Source organism: Protomyctophum parallelum (assembly GCF_964188405.1).
Source record: "Protomyctophum parallelum genome assembly, chromosome: 3".
Lineage (NCBI taxonomy): Eukaryota > Metazoa > Chordata > Actinopteri > Myctophiformes > Myctophidae > Protomyctophum > Protomyctophum parallelum.
In genome coordinates this window covers 30,465,064-30,479,067 of record NC_139698.1, presented here as the reverse complement: position 1 = coordinate 30,479,067, position 14,004 = coordinate 30,465,064, and the positions used below count along the sequence as shown (strand labels likewise).

The 14,004-nt window shown below is 47.4% G+C and overlaps 1 protein-coding gene across 3 annotated transcripts in view; it reads right to left on the bottom strand.

Annotated features, from left to right (window-relative positions):
* The window catches only part of pogzb (pogo transposable element derived with ZNF domain b), a 62,141-nt gene that overhangs the window by 7,600 nt on the left and 40,537 nt on the right, over window positions 1-14,004 (bottom strand). For all 3 annotated transcript variants that reach the window (XM_083760260.1, XM_083760261.1, XM_083760262.1), the window contains 15 exons: window positions 13,048-13,194; window positions 12,472-12,606; window positions 11,761-12,044; window positions 10,793-10,921; window positions 10,253-10,300; window positions 9,916-10,025; window positions 9,002-9,375; window positions 7,819-7,993; window positions 6,901-7,023; window positions 6,358-6,599; window positions 3,346-3,585; window positions 2,622-2,703; window positions 1,855-2,072; window positions 678-761; window positions 16-163 (listed from right to left, as the gene is read on the bottom strand). In XM_083760260.1, coding sequence (XP_083616386.1) covers window positions 16-163; window positions 678-761; window positions 1,855-2,072; window positions 2,622-2,703; window positions 3,346-3,585; window positions 6,358-6,599; window positions 6,901-7,023; window positions 7,819-7,993; window positions 9,002-9,375; window positions 9,916-10,025; window positions 10,253-10,300; window positions 10,793-10,921; window positions 11,761-12,044; window positions 12,472-12,606; window positions 13,048-13,194 — 2,539 coding nt within the window. The remainder of the gene's footprint in view (window positions 1-15; window positions 164-677; window positions 762-1,854; window positions 2,073-2,621; window positions 2,704-3,345; window positions 3,586-6,357; window positions 6,600-6,900; window positions 7,024-7,818; window positions 7,994-9,001; window positions 9,376-9,915; window positions 10,026-10,252; window positions 10,301-10,792; window positions 10,922-11,760; window positions 12,045-12,471; window positions 12,607-13,047; window positions 13,195-14,004) is intronic.

Below are 14,004 nucleotides of genomic sequence, written 5' to 3'. Positions count from 1 at the left end.
AGCCTGATCGGAGACCTTGTGTGGGAGTGGGAAGGTCGTGGAAGTCCCAGAAGCAGCTGCCCTCCTTGCAGAGGTTGGCCTGACACACAACACATCCGTACACACTCTCACGCCGGATGTTCTTCTTCATACACGTCCTACAGCGTCTGCCGCCGATGCTGACCTTAATCCATTATTAAAAAAGAACACATTTAATAATAATAATTATTAATAATAATTAATATTAAGCGCAGCGTTTCAAGCTTGTGCATCTGCTACTTTTTGTGCTTTTGTGTGCGCCGTTAAGTAGCTCATACATTTAGGAATGAACCCATGAAGTTATAAAATATGGAAATCAAATCTAAAAAAAATCGCCTGGAAAGGAGCCAGCTTAGGCATCTGGTTAGGATGCCTCTCGGGCGTCTCCCTAGGGAGGTCCTGGAGTCACGTCCCACTGGGAGGAGACCCCGGGGCAGACCAAGGCGCAGTTGGAGGAAACACATCGACTCACTAGCCTTGGAATGTCTCGGGATCCCCCAGGAGGAAGTCACTAATGTTGCCCTGGAGCGCTCTGGTGGAGCTGTTGTCCCCGCGACCCGACTACGGATACACGGTTGAAGATGGATGGATGGAAATCCACAAGAATGATAGAATAACCACTATAAGAACATGCATAGTTACATCGCCCACTGACTGACCTTCACGATGCGGTGGCGCTGTTTGAGTGGCTCCTCCCCAAACGTTCGGACCTTGGCCAGGCGGCGGGCGACGGGTGGGCTCTCCTGTTAAAAAATGTTGGCAGGCGTTGATGGCGTCGTTAACGCCTAGACTTGGTCGCTGCGACGTGTTGTGAGCTTGTAGATTTCAGCATTCAACCATGTATAAAATTACTTGTCTTTTAGTTCTATTGGATCTCTTCTACACAAATAATAATAATAATAACCGTAAAATAAATGTCTCTGTGTGTACGTGACTATGTGTGTGTGTGTGTGTGTATGTGTGTGTACGTCTGTAATCCACGTAACTCGAGAAACGTTCGCCCCACCCACTTCACGCATTCCACACCACCACACAGAGTGCAGTATTTGGCCTTGAGTCACACGTGTGCAATTTCCAGACTCTGCCTGAGCCAATTGATTGCCATGGAAACCTCAGCATTATTCCCCACACCTGCCATTTGATTTCTTAAGTCAGTCCATATTTCAGTTTGCACTCTTCAGACATTCTCCATAGACGTTTACCCAAGCCCCCAGAACAGCTGTCCAACGTTGAAGCTGCCATTACCTACTGGCCAAAACAGGAACTGCAGCACGTTCATGGAGGTGGACGGACGTTCAGCTCTCAACTTCCGCTTGCTTGAGCCATTGAGTTATAAAGGTACTTCCGGAAGTCTCCCGGACGCTATTCAACGCCACTGAGTAACTTACATTGAAATGAATAGCGGGGGGCGCCCGCACTCTATGCTTACACACAGACAGACCGTTAAAACGGGTACTATGACAACGGCTATAACGGCTATTGCATACTAGGGTGGGGCATGATATTCTCGATTTTCATTGTTTCCAATTAGGCCGGTGTCCGACTGGCACAGGTAATAATAATAATACCATAATAGTAATAATACGAATGAACTTTATTTATAAAGCATTTTCAAAACAAAGTTACAGTGCTTTCCAATGGCAGAATAAAATGCAGTGCAGCAAGATGAAACAACAGTTAGTCCCTCCTTAAAAGGTTAGCCTAGGTTATATTTGTTGAACAAATTGTCAATATATTTACTCTTAGTTTTAGTCATCATAGCTTAGTTTTGATTTTGTTTTAATATTTTGTTTTCCTTAGGGAAAAAAGGCAGTCAATCGACGAAATCGACACTACCTGGGGGAAGGCTGGCTCCTGGAAGGCTTTTTGGGAACACTTGGCCAGCTGGTTGCCCAGCCGCTTGCGGAAGTTGTTCTGGTTGAAGAGGCCGTTGTGCACCCAGGCGGGAGGGTTGTTCTTGCGGCTCTCCCTCAGCAGGATGAAGGCGTTGACGATGCTCAGGTTCACCAGGAACCAGAAGAGCCGCCGCCAGTACCTGTCGTCGGGGATGCCCCCTAGTGGTAGGGTTGTCACAATTGTTAAATAATCGCAATTACGAGTATTTGAGGTAATCGCTATTTTGACACAATCGGCATAATCGTGTCCATGTTGAAAAATGGTGATACATAAGAAGAGCAGAAATAGCAGGTCTACAAGTTTACAACATGTCACTTTGTGACACGTTGTATGCTTGTAGATCAGCTATTTGTTTTTGCTGCTTTCGCCTTTATTTTATAATTTTTTATAGAGGGACAGTAGGCTGACAGGAAATGGGGGAGAGAGATGGGGAAGTGACATGCAGTAAAGGCCGTCGGATCGGGAGTCGAACCAGCGGCACACTGCCAGTGCCTGGACCGCTGAGCCACGGCCCAGGCCAGATCAGCTATTTTTAAAGTATATATATTTTTTTGGTATATTTCAGTTATTTGTCATTATCTGCCCTGTGCACTTCTTTTTTACGAAGCCTGAAAGCCAACAAGAAATGTATTGCCAAAAACACAATTAAATCGTTAATCGCAATTATTTGTGACAATTACTTAATCGTAAATGTAAACGTATAATACCTAGTGGATTACAGGCCAACAGCTGCTTGCAGATGTCCACCCCTCTCATGTTCTCCTGGAGCAGCCGAAACGCCATTGGTCTCTGGAGAATAATAACGATAATAATACTATTTACAGTTTAGTTCATCCAGATCGATTTACAGTAAGCGGTGAAAACACAAGGCAGTACATCAAATGCATATAAATAGTCATAATAGGTAAACCAAGAAGAACCTATATCAACAGTATAATATATATAAAAAACAAATCAATAATGTGTACATTGAAACTATATACACTATAGGGTGCCAGGTCAACAACTTAACCTGGCATCTGTCTACATGCTATATGTATAAGCCTGCAAGGTAGTCAACGCTAGGGCAAGCGCTGCAGGCTAAGGTGGTCTGAAGAGATGAGTCTTCAGATTACGTCGGAAGATTGGGAGGCTATAGAAAGAAAGATATCAAAAATAGTAATCTTATCTATTAATTCACCATTCGTCCGACGGACTTGAAACTTGCCGTGTGTGTCGCCGATGAACTGTGCATGCTTTGTGCCGGCAGTTGTGATTTCTTAGAATTTGTTGATATTATAGCAGCCGGAATGCTTTAACGAATGGTAGAGAGCCAGCACTTCTACTGACCTGCATGGGGGCCAGCTCTAACGAATGGTAGAGAGCCAGCACTTCTACTGACCTGCATGGGGGCCAGCTCTAACGAATGGTAGAGACAGCACTTCTACTGACCTGCATGGGGGCCAGCCCTCCGGCTTTAGTCTGAGTACTCCTCCAGACAGTGTCGGCTCCGCCCGGCGTGGCGTTGGTGCACAGGCAGCCCATCTCCTTGGTGTCCCGCCAGCGCGTGGCCAGCAGGGGGCCACAGCGCCTCTGCACGAAGTCTCCGGCCTTCTCCAGCCGCCCGCTGTCCCACAGCGCAGCGGGCAGGATGGGACTGGGAGGAGGGAAGGAGCTGGAGGCGTAGATGGCCTGATGGGTCACCGGAAGGTTTTGGTTAGACAGGAACGTCTTTTTGTCAGGTAGCAGCAGGGATCGTCAACATTGTCCGTACACAGACAAATGTGTCCATGGCAAAGACTTGGCCTTTGATGTTCTGTTTTACACACCATTATAATGTTCTTATTTTGATAATACCCAATTATTGAATGTCAAGTCTCCGGGTTCTCTTCTATTCAGTATACATTATGACACTGATTTACTATATATTCAGTAATTTTTTGTCTCTTGGAATATTGTATAAATTGTGGGGTAATGGCTATACTAAATATATCGTTGCTGTCAGGCAGAAACCTCTTACCTCCATATTTTTACTTTTTGTGTTTTTCGTAAATTAATGTCCTGCTTGATCACACTACAGCGTCACACAAAAGCACCAAAAGTAGCAGATGTGCAAGCTCAAAGTGCCAAACGATGCTGCTTTTGCCGTTTGGGAATTTGAATCCTGAAAAGTAACAGTTTTGGACACATGGATGAGGTTTCCACCTGGCAGAGCATATGTAATGTCTTTTCTGGACTCTCCATTTGTGATACTTTGATATCATGTAAAAAGCATGTAAGGATTTGTGTATGATTTGATTTGTAACTGGTGGTAATTTGTAACGGTGCGGCATGAGGGCAACGGAGGCTACAGTACCTGGTCCAGGACCATGACCATGAGGGGAACGTACCTGGTCCAGGAGCATGACCATGAGGGGAACGTACCTGGTCCAGGAGCATGGCCATGAGGGGAACGTACCTGGTCCAGGACCATGACCATGAGGGGAACGTACCTGGTCCAGGAGCATGGACATGAGGGGAACGTACCTGGTCCAGGAGCATGGCCATGAGGGGAACGTACCTGGTCCAGGAGCATGGCCATGAGGGGAACGTACCTGGTCCAGGAGCATGGCCATGAGGGGAACGTACCTGGTCCAGGAGCATGACCATGAGGGGAACGTACCTGGTCCAGGAGCATGGCCATGAGGGGAACGTACCTGGTCCAGGAGCATGACCATGAGGGGAACGTACCTGGTCCAGGAGCATGGCCATGAGGGGAACGTACCTGGTCCAGGAGCATGGCCATGAGGGGAACGTACCTGGTCCAGGAGCATGGACATGAGGGGAACGTACCTGGTCCAGGAGCATGGCCATGAGGGGAACGTACCTGGTCCAGGAGCATGGCCATGAGGGGAACGTACCTGGTCCAGGAGCATGGCCATGAGGGGAACGTACCTGGTCCAGGAGCATGACCATGAGGGGAACGTACCTGGTCCAGGAGCATGGCCATGAGGGGAACGTACCTGGTCCAGGAGCATGACCATGAGGGGAACGTACCTGGTCCAGGAGCATGGCCATGAGGGGAACGTACCTGGTCCAGGAGCATGGCCATGAGGGGAACGTACCTGGTCCAGGAGCATGGCCATGAGGGGAACGTACATGGTCCAGGAGCATGGCCATGAGGGGAACGTACCTGGTCCAGGAGCATGACCATGAGGGGAACGTACCTGGTCCAGGAGCATGGCCATGAGGGGAACGTACCTGGTCCAGGAGCATGGCCATGAGGGGAACGTACCTGGTCCAGGAGCATGGCCATGAGGGGAACGTACCTGGTCCAGGAGCATGGCCATGAGGGGAACGTACCTGGTCCAGGAGCATGACCATGAGGGGAACGTACCTGGTCCAGGAGCATGGCCATGAGGGGAACGTACCTGGTCCAGGAGCATGGCCATGAGGGGAACGTACCTGGTCCAGGAGCATGACCATGAGGGGAACGTACCTGGTCCAGGAGCATGACCATGAGGGGAACGTACCTGGTCCAGGAGCATGGACATGAGGGGAACGTACCTGGTCCAGGAGCATGACCATGAGGGGAACGTACCTGGTCCAGGAGCATGACCATGAGGGGAACGTACCTGGTCCAGGAGCATGGCCATGAGGGGAACGTACCTGGTCCAGGAGCATGGCCATGAGGGGAACGTACCTGGTCCAGGAGCATGACCATGAGGGGAACGTACCTGGTCCAGGAGCATGGCCATGAGGGGAACGTACCTGGTCCAGGAGCATGACCATGAGGGGAACGTACCTGGTCCAGGAGCATGGCCATGAGGGGAACGTACCTGGTCCAGGAGCATGGCCATGAGGGGAACGTACCTGGTCCAGGAGCATGGCCATGAGGGGAACGTACATGGTCCAGGAGCATGGCCATGAGGGGAACGTACCTGGTCCAGGAGCATGACCATGAGGGGAACGTACCTGGTCCAGGAGCATGGCCATGAGGGGAACGTACCTGGTCCAGGAGCATGGCCATGAGGGGAACGTACCTGGTCCAGGAGCATGGCCATGAGGGGAACGTACCTGGTCCAGGAGCATGGCCATGAGGGGAACGTACCTGGTCCAGGAGCATGACCATGAGGGGAACGTACCTGGTCCAGGAGCATGGCCATGAGGGGAACGTACCTGGTCCAGGAGCATGACCATGAGGGGAACGTACCTGGTCCAGGAGCATGGCCATGAGGGGAACGTACCTGGTCCAGGAGCATGGCCATGAGGGGAACGTACCTGGTCCAGGAGCATGACCATGAGGGGAACGTACCTGGTCCAGGAGCATGGCCATGAGGGGAACGTACCTGGTCCAGGAGCATGACCATGAGGGGAACGTACCTGGTCCAGGAGCATGGCCATGAGGGGAACGTACCTGGTCCAGGAGCATGGCCATGAGGGGAACGTACCTGGTCCAGGAGCATGACCATGAGGGGAACGTACCTGGTCCAGGAGCATGGCCATGAGGGGAACGGAGGCCAGCGTGTTGGCCAGGTACAGCTGGTGGTGCTTGTCCCGCAGTCCCTCCACCACCGCAGGGACCACGCGGAAGCCTGTCTCCTGGCTCGACTCCTCGGCCGCCGCCACCCTCCCCTGTATGGACACGCGGTGGCAGTAGCCCGACTTGGAGTCGCAGAGCAGCCAGATCTCGGGCTGGCTGCGGGGGTCGCTGGTCCCCGGCGGACCTTTTGGTTAGGCGTGGAAAACAAAATCCATTCATAGATTAATCAGTTTTATTTATTTACGATTGTTTTTGTATGCCGGTACAAAATGTATTTAAAAAAAAAAGAAAGCTGCTCAATGTTTTGGTTTGTTTGTAGTGCAATAAAATATAATGGTTAAATGGAAGAAAATCTGTTTTCATCATTAGAAAGCACTTTGTTCATTATCACACAGTGAGGGGGAAATACATCATGTACTGTATTATATTGGAATCGATTTATAATCGAATCACAGGCCTCTGCGATATCAGATATCCGCCGCTACCTCTTTTGGATTGCGGCAGCAGCGCGTGGTCTATGGTCAGGCAGCAGCGGGGGAGATAGGCCTTCCACATGGCTGTGCCCAGCAGCTCCAGCATGGGTCTGAAGATGAGGAGGGGGTCGTCTTCTGCAGCGTGGACACAGTAGTACAAAGTACTGCGTTTAAGTACATTCTGAGTCTCCTTAATTCACCTTTGCTTGTTACATTTCTAGGAGATTGATTGATTGATTGATTTTTGACAAAAATGCATACGAGACCCACTACCAACTACATTTCTCCCACACTTACAGAAATACATTATGAATACCATCATTATTTTAAAAATAGTGAAAATAGCAGATCTACAGCACTTGTAGATCTGCCGGTGCAACAGCGGTTCCCAAACCTTTTACCCAAAAGAGAAACTGTATGTCTCTCTGGGACCCAAACTAGTGAAAATAGCCGATCTACAAGCTCACAACGCATTGTGATGTGACGGGTTGTGAGCTTGTAGATCGGCTATTTTCACTACTCCTTAAAAGTTTTTATTTTTATTCTTGGATTTTGCATGAATTTATTACATTCTTTTGTATTGATGAAAATCTCAGACTTTTTAAATTTTACCGATTTAGGACTGATGCCGATCAAATATTTATTAAAACATTACAAAATGTTATGCTGCTATATACTGTACATAGTAACAAGAACCCCAAAACGGGTTCCCATCTTGATGGGTAAAAACACAAAAAGGGGTTCCCGTCCTACTTTAGGACCCTAAATGGGTTAAAAAGGGGATATTTACTTGCAATCCATACAAATGGGTCTGCAATCTACACATCTCTTTGACCGAGCAACTTTCACTTGTTCTGGAGCAACATTGGACCAGGAGAATCTACACTTTGACTCAAGCACCAGGGTTGAGTACTCAAGTCCACCACTGACCTTCAGTGAGTCCGCTGTACTTGTCTGCGGTTTCACTGCCCATGCGGATGTTGGCGGAGATCTGTTGGAAGCGCTTGAAGCTCATGGAATGGTAGAATGTGTAGCCGTTGTCGTTGAGCGACCACTCCCAGTACTGGGAGAGGTCTGGCAGGTTCTTGGTGCCCATCAGGATCACCTATATGTGTGTATAGGGAAGAGGTTCTCAAACATTTTCAAGTCAAGGACCCCCAAATTGACATTTATTAGACCACGGACGCCCATTTGATATGCCAGGGACCCCAGAGAAGATACGGCTCTAGCAGTGATTCTCAAGCATTTTAATTTCAAGGACCTCCAATGCATTAGGCTACGGACCCCCATTTAATGGCATTTCTATCTCTGGGACCCCAACTTATATTGTAAAATCAATGTTAACTGTGTACACTCTAAGTTGCTAAATTTGTTCTACTAGTTCTTACCCGTTGTGAGATATTTCCCCCCCCCCTTGTGGCCGTGAAGGGTACTGCGCCTGGGTGCGTTTGTAATTGACTAATAAATTAATTAATAATCATTAATGTGTCAAATCGAAAAAAGGGTGTCGTTACGCCCTCCATATTCATATGGTCAATGCCTGTGTGAAAAGTGGGAGTGATTGGTGCAGGCAATGCACCAATCACTGCATTACGGCAATGTTTCTGACAGACAGACACACACACACACACACACACACACACACACACTCACACACACGGACACACAGACATTCGGTTAATTATAGTATGATATATTGAACATAGCCTAGCCCTACTGTGAAGTAGAACTTTACCTAACATTTCTACTACAGGCAGGGAAAACATGAACATGTATGTTACACTTTTTTACTCTTCTTTACTCTTATGTACTGTACACAAGATGTAACAATAAAGTACAACCTTGAATTATACTTCAATATCGGTGAAATATTGGTCAATATCTGTGAAAATATCGATAAAGAAATATGAGAACTATTTTGATATCGGTTCGATACCAATATTGCATTTTTTTGATGAAATATTGTCCGATAGTGATATGCTACATATAATATCGTCCATAACTATTTCCTATTAATCATTTAGCTGGGGACCCCGTGGAACCTGCTGGAAGACCACTGCAAAAAAAAAAAAAAAAAACGTGATCCCAAAACAAGACAAGAAGAAATGCTCACCAGGCCGAGGAAGCCCTTGATGTCATCGGCGGTGACGGGCTCCCAGTCGGACGGAGCGCTGCCATGCAGGTCCTGGCAGGCCTTGGCGTGGGCGTTGGTCTCGTGGGCGATGAGCTCCACCACGCTGCTGGGGAACAGCAGGTTGAAGTAGTCCACGGCGTCGGCGCTCTTGGGCAGGCCGTGGTGCGGGCCGCTGCTCGGGGTGAACTCGGCGGCGGCGACGCCGTCCCGGACCGGATTGGTCCAGTTGTGCGCCTGCCGCCACGCGGCGTCATGCGTGGCGTATGCCCAGCAGTGGACGCCCTGCGGCGGGCCGGGCCGGCGCTGGTGGGCCTTGGCGGCTGCGTAAAGGCTGGTGTCCGGTTCTACAAAGGCTGTGGGGATGAGAGACGCAGACACGCAAAAACACACATTTAAAGCAAATTAAAAGGCAAAATTCTCACATGTCACTCCCCTTCTTCATATATCAATTAAACATCAATTATGTTTCCTTTCATAAATTAATATGTGTATTAATGTACAAGTGCCGCAAAAGGGTATTCAAAAAACATTTGGGAATTGATTCTTTGGCATGCTGGCAGTATTTGCATGAAATGTGACACTGATAAACATAAGACAGACAGACAGACAGACAGACAGACAGACAGACAGACAGACAGACAGACAGACAGACAGACAGACAGACAGACAGACAGACAGACAGACAGACAGACAGACAGACAGACAGACAGACAGACAGACAGACAGACAGACAGACAGACAGACAGACAGACAGACAGACAGACAGACACCTTGTCTTTGTAAGAGTTGAAAGTCTTTGTCCGGTATTATCATGTCACACTCTCTTGCTCATCTCTACATATTGGCTAGTAAAATCTGGCATCAATCAAATCCAATCCCAGACAGATACTTACCGGTGGTACTGCAGATGGAGGTGTGATGTGGGTTGAACACCAGGTGTTTAGCCATCTGGTCTCCAGTCTGAGGGACAAAGTCACAGCTCGAACACCTCAAATGGTACGGGCTGGGGACATTATAGTTAGAACACAATAGATCACATTAGAAGACATGAACTGGTACAGGCTCAGGACATTAGAACATAGTTAGAACACAATAGAACACACTACAACACATCAGAACACAATGAATAAAATGTGTGTGTGTGTGTGTGTGTGTGTGTGTGTGTGTGTGTGTGTGTGTGTGTGTGTGTGTGTGTGTGTGTGTGTGTGTGTGTGTACAGAGTGCTCATACCAGGGTGGAGATCGTTTGCGGAGTGGTAAGGTAAACGGTACATGTTTGCTGAGAAAAAGAATAAAGAGGAATACATTAAGGACAACATCACAATGTTGCCAATATTACACTCCCCACTCACAGGTAGTACCCCCCCCCCCCCCAGAGGACGTATAGGGCCGTAGTCCCACTCCTCCTCCCAGCCCAAATCACACCTTGGAAAGCATGATTTCAAACAACGTGTTTTTTGACTGGGGGTCATATTTTGACAGCAGGAATTGCCTGTCATAATTTGACCCCTCAGTATCAGGATGTATTAGGATGTTGATATTCATTCATCAGCCAACACTCCCCACTCACAGGTAGTACCCCCTGTACTCTTGAGAGCCAAATAAATAATGTATTGGTATGAAAAGGGTTGAAAACCACTGAGGTAGAGGATCAATGTATTTCCAATATGGCTCCTATGCATAGAGCCTTGGGAAATGACATGGACCATATAGAAATGTTCTTCATTGGGAATGTGTGAAGGTTTGTGTTCTACAGGCGTGTTAGACTTACTGGATCATGTGGGAGGCATAGGCCTGCGAGCAGCAGGTGCTGAACGTGCACAGCAGACAGCGCACGTAGGTGGGAAAGTGGGCGAAGAGATCGGAGGCATCTGTTCCACACTCCATACACCTCAGAGTGCTGGAGGACACATATGCACGTGCACGTGCACACACACACACACACACACACACACACACACACACACACACACACACACACACACACACACACACACACACACACACACACACACACACACACACACACACACACTTGTTTTTTATTGTCGCTGAAACCGTTATCTGCAGTGCTACCGGTAATTTCATGACTAAAGATTTTCAAACTCTGCATGCCATAGCGCTGTGGACATCCACGCTATACGAGAACTCCTCCAGTCATAAAATGCTTTTTGCTGCCATGGCCCCTAAAGAAATCACACCTGTGCGAACTGAGAGGTGGAACTATACTGTTATTGTTATAGTTAATGTGTGTTATAATTACATAGTGACTGTGTGTTATAATACTGTGTGGTCAACGCTGAGGAAGGCCGACCAGGCCGTAACGCGTACGTTGTCTGCGCGTCAGAGGTAAATAAATCATGTGAAAAGGACATATATTGAGTGCTGGCATTTCTTCATTTTGCTGTACTGTGTGGTGCCTTGGAGCAAAGCTTAGTTGTTAACTTAAGCAGCTGCAGGGTCAATAGGTCCTACTCAGACAGGGGTCAAAAGTCATACTCAGGAGGACATACGGACGGACAGACAGACACACATTGCTGTGCATAGGAGACGGTGTGACACCGCTCAAACAATTGCGACCTCTTTGATTACAGCTCCGTTAATTATTCACAGTGGAAATAAATAACTGTTTTTGCTATTCGTATAATATATAGGGTTTAGGAGGTTAAAAGCCAAGGGTCGGGGTTTATCAGTCAGGGGGATACAGCTGTTTGGGGTCAGGGGTCAAGTTAGGCTGACCTCACAGCTTGCTTCCTGTTGTATCCCATCTTTGAAGTCTTGCCGATCCTCCTCGGATCGGCTGCGAATGTCTGTTGCTGCTCTTCCGTCTGGATGTTGACTGGTCTGATGTTAAGGGGGGCGGGGCGAGTGACCGCCTCCGGATACGACGGGGGGGCGGGGTGAGTGACCAGCACTGGATACAACGGGGGGGCGGGGCCAGTGTCCGCCACTAGATGTGCGATGGGAGTTCGAGGTGTGACCGCCATTGGGATGGGCGTTGGATGTGACAACCTGATGGTCACCTAATACGTAATAACAACGTTAATTTACAAAATGACACGTTCTTATAGGACACCAATAAATGTGACAATGTTCTTCAAAAATCCTAACTACACCAAAGACTACAATTATTACTACTACTACTACTACTGCTAATAATAACAATACAACTACTATTACTAATAATAATAATAATGATGATAATAATATTCAACTTTATTTGTAAAGCACTTTTCAAAACTAGGATACAAAGTGCTTTACAGGGCCCCCAGAATATGGATGCTAGGGTTCATGTGATTAACAAACAGGACATTTACAACAACAGACGTTCATCAGAAAAACAAACACGCATGCACGCACATGCACACGCACGCGCGCACACACACACACACACACACACACACACACACACACACACACACAACCACACAACCACACAACCACACACACCTTGGCTCCGGCAGGAAGTCCCTTGAGCCGTCCTGGACGCTGGAAGCTCTTATGGTCTTGATGCTTGTGGTCCATTTTGTCCTTCAGCAAGACGAATTGAAGACGACACTTGTTACAGTGGAAACCCTGTCCTTTCTGATGGACAGACGGACAAGGAGACAGACGCACCACTGGTCACTTTGTTGTAAGTTTCATATATTATATCATAAATTCATAATGCATTATTAACCCAATAATACCTGAGGTCCATTCTACAAATATCTTCTAGTTCTCTGAAAAACATATATGTTGCTTGCTATATCAGTGGTTCTCAAACATTTGCACGTCAAGGACCACCACAATTATATGTATTTGACCGCGGACCCCCACTTCTCAAAATATTTTGTTCCAGGGACACCAAGAAACAAAGATTTTAGTTAAAAATGTTCACTTTAAAAGTACATATATTTGCACAAATATTCACAATGTTTCAAAAATAGCAGATATACAAGCTCATGGCATGAGCTTGTACTATATATCTTCTAGCATATTAATAATACTGTATACTAGTGGTGTACAGTATGTGTGCGTTCTGACCTTGTGTCTGAGGAAGTGGCCCTGGTAGCACTGGCTGGTCTTGAAGACTTTCAGACAGAAGACACACAGCAGGTGAATGTTTCCTGAATGACTCGTCTTGAAATGATTCACCACGTCAGTGTAGAAAGACGAGCGATATGAACACACCTGCAGAGGAGAGGAGGGGAGGGGTTTGTTATTGTTGTTTTGGTCAATTTATATAGCGTCTTCATCCAGGTCGCTTTACAGAGATTTACAGAGAGACACACACACACACACACACACACACACACACACACACACACACACACACACACACCCCCCCCCCCAATGGAGGAGGAAACCATGCAAGGCACCAACCTGCTCATCGGAATATTGCTATTTAATATTCTGTAACACAGAATATGTCATGGAAGGAGGAGAGGACACTGGAGCAGCACGGACACTTCATCAGAGCCGTGAACTCTGATGACTCTGATGAAGAACGCATAGGTCGAAAAGTTAGTCGTTTTTGTATACTAGCACCTAATAAAAAGACTTAAAATGTCCGTGCTGCTCCAATGTCCTCTCCTTCTTCTACAACAAGTGTCCTTGTTCCTGTGATGCACCGGACCAGTGATGCACTGGACCAGTCTACCAGGTAGACAATGAGTGAATGAAAGAGATGAGTGAACGAATGAACAAGTGACTGACTGAGTGAGAGAATGAGTGAATGAGAGTGAGAGAGTGACAGACAGCTGAATGTCAAACTCCCCAGATTAGAATGTATTTTTTATTTTTTTTGTAAGCTCAATTTAATTATACTCCATCGCACAGCTGTCGACAAGAAACACTGTCTCATGACAGAGTAAATGAGGCATGACAGTCACACAACTGATCAGAGACTATACAGGAATCTGCACAGTTCAGCCTAAAGCAGCATCACTGAGTATTCCTTCGTGAGATTGTGAGTTGTGGAATCTGCCAGAACAGGCTGGC